General features: G+C 39.6%; 1 protein-coding gene across 1 annotated transcript; it reads left to right on the forward strand.

Annotated features, from left to right (window-relative positions):
• Positions 1-3,542: 3,542 nt before the first annotated feature.
• Positions 3,543-4,487, forward strand: Or10w1 (olfactory receptor family 10 subfamily W member 1). The gene has a single exon (XM_070031831.1). It carries the CDS (start codon positions 3,543-3,545, stop codon positions 4,485-4,487), a length of 945 nt encoding a protein of 314 aa, XP_069887932.1.
• Positions 4,488-7,925: the final 3,438 nt, after the last annotated feature.

Here is a 7,925-nt window from a genome sequence, read left to right on the forward strand (position 1 = left end):
CTTCCTTTCTTGATTGAATGGAACAGTCAGTCATCCCGTTCAAGGGCTGGTATTTTAGGGCTATACTGGAGGGCCTGCCTCAGCAGATCCCTCTCTACTCAAACATTGAAGGTAAGAGAAACTCTTTGTCTCTCCCTCCTAAATTCACATGGTCCTGATTTGCAGTTTGGTGTTCTTAGGTGGCTTTACAGATAAAAGCTACAGGATTTTGGAACTAGTTCAGCTCATGAATCAAGGATCTATCTGAATTTAGTTGATAGCACAATTATTCTGAGTACATTGTTAATAACTCATCTCCAAGAAAATTTTAGGAAGACAATAATGTAAATTTGGATGGGGTTAAATGTTAATAGAAACCCTGTCTTTATATGGTATTTGATATAATCCTCTACCACAAAATATGTCTGTATAGATAATATCATCCTTGTACAGATTCAAAGAAAAGAGAGAGAAAATAAACATCTATTATGCAACTTAATGTACTTCATACATCAACTAAGGGTTCTAAACAGCTAATCCCATTCAACATCATCACAGCCCCATTCAGCACCTATCATCTTTTTTATATCTTTTAAATACAAGGAAATGTATGTGAAGTGATCTGCCTCCAGGGATTACTACTCAGTCTAGTACTACTAGACTTGAGTGTAATAGCTCAGGTCTGTTTAGTACAAAATCCACTATCTCTCTTTCATATGAAATACCTACTAGACGCTCAGAGCTGCACTAGCCTATGCTTATCTGAATTTCCATAGGGCAAGTAGAAAATCTTTCTCACGACTTTGCTCATGTGCCTGAGCTTCCTAGCGAGGTGAGAAGAAAGAGGGGGCTGATATGAAACTTGGCCAGGATGTCCTGAGATCTGGTGGTGGGGGAGGGGAGGATTTCTGGGGTTGATGCTGAAGGGTTCATATCTTACTTCAGTCCTAGGTATCATTTTCAGGAATGTGGGAAATCGCAAGTGGACAAGGTGCTGATACTGTTCTCACTCTCTTAGAATTGCACCGCTTCGTGAGTCTAAATTTTTCAGACTTGTAACTTAGCCTGTGATCTAGAATATATTTAAAATGAGAACAGTTCCAAAGCACAGTTTATGACAGACATCAAAACCATCTGATGTGAGACATAACAAAAGGAAATTGTAAAGAAACCCTGAGAATGAAGGAGAGCGTCTGTTTAACAACTGATGTATTTCATGGAGAAATGACCATATTGTTGAGAACAGAATGAATATGTAGAAGTTAGACAAAATCAAGTTTCAGTTTGTCACAGGAAAGAATTTTCAGGGACTCATTTGTTCTAATACTGAAGCATTGAGCCAAGAGATATTGAGACTCCCTGGGTATTAAAGCCCTCCTGATTTCTAGACACTGTCTAATATGGGACTGAGCTAGACAACCTCTGAGGTCTCTTCCAGCACTAAGAATTCATATCACATGACAATTCCAAGGGAAATATTTCATTAGACAACAGAGAGCCCCATTAAGATCATGATTTTGCCAAGCTCCAATGGCTCATGCCTGCAATCCTAGCTACTCAGGAGGTTGAGATTTAGAGGGCTACAGTTTACAGCCAGCCCAATCAGATACTATCTTGGAGGCGCAGCTCCAAAATAACTGGATGAAAGCAGGGCTGGAGGAGTGGATCACGTGGTAGAGCACTATCTGAGTAAGTAAGCTTGCACAAATGTGAGGCACTGAGTACCACCAAATTTTAAAAGATTATATGATTTCTAGGGCTCTTTAATAAAATTCTCATCCATGTGTGGGTGGTAAGCTAACCTTTACATGTTGTTTGTTGTGGGCACCAAAATGCTGAATGAGAACAGAGTAATAGTACTTTTTCCACAGGGCAGAAAATATTGAATGCATGTTGCTTTCTATGAAGACCACAAAGCAAGTAATTTTGATATGAAATAATCCCTTAAAAGTGGAAATATAAAATGAATTGTCATTGTCTGTCCATCATGTAATTACTGAGTGCCTAAAATTTATGTAACATTTGGCTTAGTGAAATGGAAAAATAAAAATGTAAGGGAGATAGAAGATCACCCTTGAACTTGCATAATGATGGTTATATTTTATTAGGTTACTACTGCTATTGATTAGTCAGGGTGATAGATACTTTATATCACTATCACACTTAAACTCACAATATCTCTTTGAGTCATGCGTAATTTTTAATCACCATTTGTCAGGTGAAGCAATGGTCTTAGAGAGTTTATATTGCCTAGCATCACAGAGAAAGAGATGAATTATTCGAACTGTGTCATATAACAATCAAGTTGATTTCATACTGACATGCTGCCCTCCTCAACATCTTACAGCAAAACGTGCAATAAGCTAAGGACTATCATAATAATTTAAAACTTGATTGATGCTCAGAAGAGGAAAGGAAAATGAATGACATGGAGACCACAAGTTAAGTCCAGAGAGAGCCATTCATATCCCAAATGCTTTTAACATCCAATCCAATTTGCCCACATGCTGTGATACTAAGTAGGTTTATGAGAGCAATTTTTACTGGAAATGATATTTCTGGATAGAGGTTTTTCTTAAAAGATCATATTGCATTACAGGAAGTCCTGAAATTTGGAAAGCCGAAAGAAGGTAGTATGCTAGCTTTTTGTTTTCTGCTTTCTTGAATTTGTATTAGTTTGTGAAAAGAATTAGAATGATATGTTTGAGGTGTTATGTCTGTTCATTAAAAGGTTCAAATGGAAGTCAAACGGCTCCCTCCTAGATCTTATATTAGCTCCTGATAAGGAAAAAGAGAGGTGGAAGACGGACTTTCCCATTTATACCCAAACTCATAGAAAGGGTTCTTGGATGTCCAATAGTCTTCAATCACGTTTTCTCTTACTTTCAACAACCTGGATTAACCTATGCTAAATTATCATAGCTTTCTATTTCCATACCTCTGGTTGGATAAGGTTAGAGAAAGCAAGTGTAGGAAGAAATCTGTTTCCTTGAGCTTATTTCTGGCACAGTCAAGTTCTGATAGAGTTTTTCCCTCTCCCCACCTCCCCGACCACTGTTGTTCCTTTTCTCATGTCCTGAGCTTTTGAGTGTTGCATTCCTATTCTACTCTAAGCACTGTAGGAGACATTAAAATATATAAATGAATAAGTAGAATACACAAATAAATATATGAATTAGTGGATGAATGTTCTCCTTTACTCCACAAATTCCTCACCCTTTCTTGTGAGTTTTGCTGAATTTAATTTCCATTCAACTCCTTATTAAAATGGTTCTTAATTTCCACCCACTTCCTCTACCACGGTCTCTGAAGTTTCCCACAGTATCTGTCCCAACTATTGGCACTTAGAAATTGAGTTATAGACACATCTGCCAAATGACTTCATAAACAAACAACAAAAAACTGTATTCCAAATTCTTGTTTCTAATTCCAACCTTGATGAACGAACTTAGACTCTTGGCCCAGGGTAGAAATAAATATATCACCAAGCTGGTAACGTTTCACCAGTCTGAAATTGTTCCTTCTGTGCTTTTAACTCTCGAAATAGAAGATCTGGTAGCTCAATGAGCTGGGAGAATCGCTCCGTGTGGATGGAGTTTGCCTTTCTGGCCTATCCCTCTTGCGCAGAGCTGCGCGCCCTGTGCTTTCTTGGAACCAGCCTGGTTTATGTATTTATCATCACTGGAAATGTCCTCATTGTGGTGTCCATCCAGACAGAAGCTCGCCTGCACACGCCCATGTACTATTTCCTGGGCAGCCTCTCCGGGGTAGAAATATGCTATACTGCCGTGGTGGTCCCCCATATGTTGGCCAACACCCTCCAATCGGAGAAGACCATCACACTCCTGGGCTGTGCTGCTCAGATGGCTTTCTTCATCGGACTCGGCAGTGCTGATTGCTTCCTCTTGGCCGCCATGGCCTATGACCGATACGTTGCCATTTGTCACCCTTTGCAGTACCCGCTCATCATGACTTTGACCCTTTGCGTCCGCCTGGTGGTGGCTTCCGTGCTCACTGGCTTGTTTCTAGCCTTCCAACTGGTGGCCTTCATCTTTTCTCTGCCTTTCTGCCAGGCTCGGGGTATCCAGCACTTCTTTTGTGATGTGCCACCGGTCCTGCGCCTCGTGTGTGCCAAGAGCCACATCCATGAGCAGTCAGTGCTGGTGGCAGCCACTCTAGCCATTGCCGTGCCTTTCTTCCTCATCGCCACCTCCTACGTCTTCATAGTGGACGCTGTCCTGCAGGTCCGCTCTGCAGCGGGCCGCCGCCGGGCCTTCTCCACCTGCTCCTCGCACCTCACCGTGGTGCTGCTGCAGTACGGCTGCTGTGCCTTCATGTACCTGCGCCCCAGTTCCAGCTACCGGCCCGAGCAAGATCAGCTCATCTCACTGGTGTACACACTGGGGACCCCGGTGCTGAACCCCCTCATCTATACACTTAGGAACAGTGAGATGAAAGAAGTCATAGGGAAAGTCGTGACCAGGAATTGTCTCTCCCAGAACACCTAGCGCAGGAGAGCGCCACGCAGCGTTTGATTCCTGAGCCACACCGTTCCGCTGATGTCCGAATAGATCGTCTAAAAAAATAAAATTATATACACATTGTTTACTTCTGCGCACCAAAGACTTTTTAACTGGGTCTGCCCTTTGACTGAGTAATTGCTGTTAGGAGAGGAATAGGAAAGTGACTGAACATAAGCTTACTAAGTGACAGGTAGAAGATAGTGTGTATACTTACCATCTGCAGAGCGATGGTTCATTGAGCAGACTTTCGCTCAAAATGTAATAAAGCATTTATCTACAGCCGTTGCACAGTAACAGTAGCAGAAAGCCATTTTCTCTTTTATCTTGAAAAGAGAAAATGAGGCAGAATATTTTTTCAGAACCCAAGAAGAGCTTGATATCTGGTGGGGTGAATCAATAGTAGATTGGGAAAAACAAGTAGTGAGCAACAGAACTACCGTCCCTACTTCTGAAATTGAGCAGGGAGATAGCAAAGAGAGGGAAGGTAAACTCCATCACCTCTTTCCAATCAAAATCGCTATTTCTTGCCCTATCTGCCATTGGCCAAACCCACGCAGGAGCAAGAAGGGCCAGGGACACACGTGGATCTGTCTACAAAAGCCTTTTTCTGGGAGTATAAAGTATGGAAGAAAAGCACCTTGAGAGTCAAGGACAAACAGAAAGTAACCAGACCAAAATGTTTACTGTGGTATTATCTGTAACCATGAAGAAAGTAACAGTCCAATTTCCACATGATAAAGCATTGGCTAAACAATTGATGTAGATTTAAAACGTGATTGGGCTTTACATTTGCTTTTCAATATTAGTTATTGCAATTATTAACATTAATAACTGCTTGCTCTATACCAGATATATAAACATTAGACAGAGAGACTATATATAACATATACATGTTTATAAACATACATGTTTTTCTGGTTAATATAGTTTTGCCAGAAAAACACCTAGTCAGTAATAGATGCATACAAACGTATTTTCAATCAAGATTCAAAAATCCTATGTTTTCTTATAGAAATGGAAGCGTTTCTAAGATGACAAACTAAGAGTGGAGTCAGTATGAGCAGATAATCATGGATTACAAAATAAATCCTAGAGAACATAATTGGGCTGAAATAAAAATAAAGAAGTGCTCTCCATTGCCAGTTCAGAGATTGCTGGCAATGTGCCCAGGTAGATAGATTCACAATTGTTCTGGACTAATGGCTGCAATGTGCTTCTACTTCTTTGCCTTTTGGGTGAAACTTTTATGATCTACACAGAGGCTGGTGCTAATTATAAGATCCTGGATTTTGAGCCTGGATTGTAGTTTTTATTACCAACATTTGGTTCATAATGTAGCGTGTGTTTTACTATAATGTTCCCTTGTGCCTTCAGAAAGAATGTGAACCCTATATATGACAAGGGAAGTCAATAAGGGTAACTGTACAAAGAGTATGAGTTTAATATTCAATATCTTTGCATATTTTTCCCTGTATGTGTTATCAATTACTCATGGAAGAGGGTTAAAATCCATAAATATAGTGCTAGATTTGTCCATCTCTCATGTTTGTCTTGACTATATTTCCTGTATTTTAGAGCTCTGCCATTAGATGTAAAAATGATTGGCACGGTTATATATTACTGATTAATCAATTTTGTCACTCGGCAACACTCTTTTCCAATGCTGGCAATATCTTTGACCCAAAATTCTTGTCCGAGCTTGATACCGTATTGTCTCTTCTATGATTGGTATTTTCATGGTACATATTTTTCCTGCAATTTCTTCCTGGTTCCTCATATGTAAGGTGTGCCTCTTGTAAAGAAAATAGAACTTACTCTTTCCCTTTTTTAATCCAGCCTGAGTTAAAATATATTTATACCTTTCCCATTTGTTATTTATTTAACTCTCATCGTTTCTGTTGTATGATTCCACTTTTCAAATTGCTTTTTCAATTTCTAAAGCATTGTTAACCCTTTTATTGGTTTTCAAGTCTTTTTTATCTGTTTTTTATTGTAAACATGTACAGAGGGATCATGAGTAAGGTAGTGAATACATTTCCTATCGAGCATTGTTACCTCCTCCTTTGTTTTTCCCCTACCATCCCTTCCCTCCCCACCTCCCCAACTCCTCCCAACCCACCTTCACGTTGTTTTTTTCTTGCTTGCTATTGTTTTTAATGTATTTACAATATACTATGTGATTTTTTTTGTTTCTCTTGTATGTTCTTCCCCCATGGTATAGCCCCTGTTTTCACTATTTGATGTCGGTGCCCTGTATCTTGTATATACACTTCTCTAATTTGGGGAGGGGAAGGGAAAAAACAAAATGCTTAAATGAGGATACAGGTGGACCCATTGTAACAGTGAGATATACCAACACACTATGTTTTAAGTCTTTTGAATTGTATTTTGTGGCTGGAATTTTATCATCTATCATACATTATTGTGAGTCAACTACAGCAAATACAGACAGAGCTTTTAAGGTTGTAATCTTACTTACAGTCCTTCCATATTTGGGAATCTTATTCTCAAAGGAATGGGCCATCCATGCATTTCATCAGAGATGGTGATTTTTTTAAACAACAAACTTTTTAAAAAATTTAAAATATTTTTCACTTGAAGAATACTTTTCTAAAATTCTAGAAATGCTTTTCCTTCCTTTAGTCTTTTAAGAATGTTGTTCCATTATCCTTAGCTTACAAATCAGGTCAAGGTGTGTATCTAAGAAATGCCTAGGTCATGATGCTTCTCCATTTGAGAACCTGAGAAACAAGACAGAGAATAGATCTGTTCCCAAAATATCATGGTGGATCAAGTGTAGAATAGTGGTTACGGCGTTACTACTAAAATAATACAGTTTTTCTAAACAGAGCAAGTGAGAGATACAGAGAGAGCAAGAGAGAGAGAGAGAGAGAGAGAGAGAGAGAGAGAGAGAGAGAGAGATGAGACAGAGACAGAGACAAGACAGATAAAGAAAACTATTAGTTATCAAGACTTAAGCTATGGCCTCTATAGAGCATATTTTCACACCCTGAGGCCATGGCTTTGCTTTCTGAGACCAAAATTCTGCCAACATAAGCATAGAAAATTTGCATGACTCCATCTTAATGAAAAAGTCAGGTGTGGTAGCACATATCCATTATCCAAGATACAATGAACAGACTAAAATAGGTAGATCGTGGTCCCAGCATACGCCCAGGTAAGAAATGAGACCGTACAATAAAGTGGGCTGGGGCATGGTTCACATGGGACTACCATGTATGAGACCCTAGGCTCAATCCTCCAGTACACACACACACACACACACACACACACACACACACACACACATCATTGCTGCAGGCCCATGGCTTTGCCTCCGGAGTTATTCTTCCCTTTACATGAAAGACAGAAAATATATTCATCTGAGTAGTTTTATCAGACTATGTTCTGTTTGTACAACTT

The sequence above is a fragment of the Dipodomys merriami genome, unplaced genomic scaffold (assembly GCF_024711535.1).
Source record: "Dipodomys merriami isolate MVZ:Mamm:240054 unplaced genomic scaffold, mDipMer1.0.p SCAF_21, whole genome shotgun sequence".
Lineage (NCBI taxonomy): Eukaryota > Metazoa > Chordata > Mammalia > Rodentia > Heteromyidae > Dipodomys > Dipodomys merriami.

Bases quoted from the DNA above. Each gene is read 5' to 3' on its own strand.
- Or10w1 (XM_070031831.1), top strand. From the start codon at position 3,543: ATGAGCTGGGAGAATCGCTCCGTGTGGATGGAGTTTGCCTTTCTGGCC.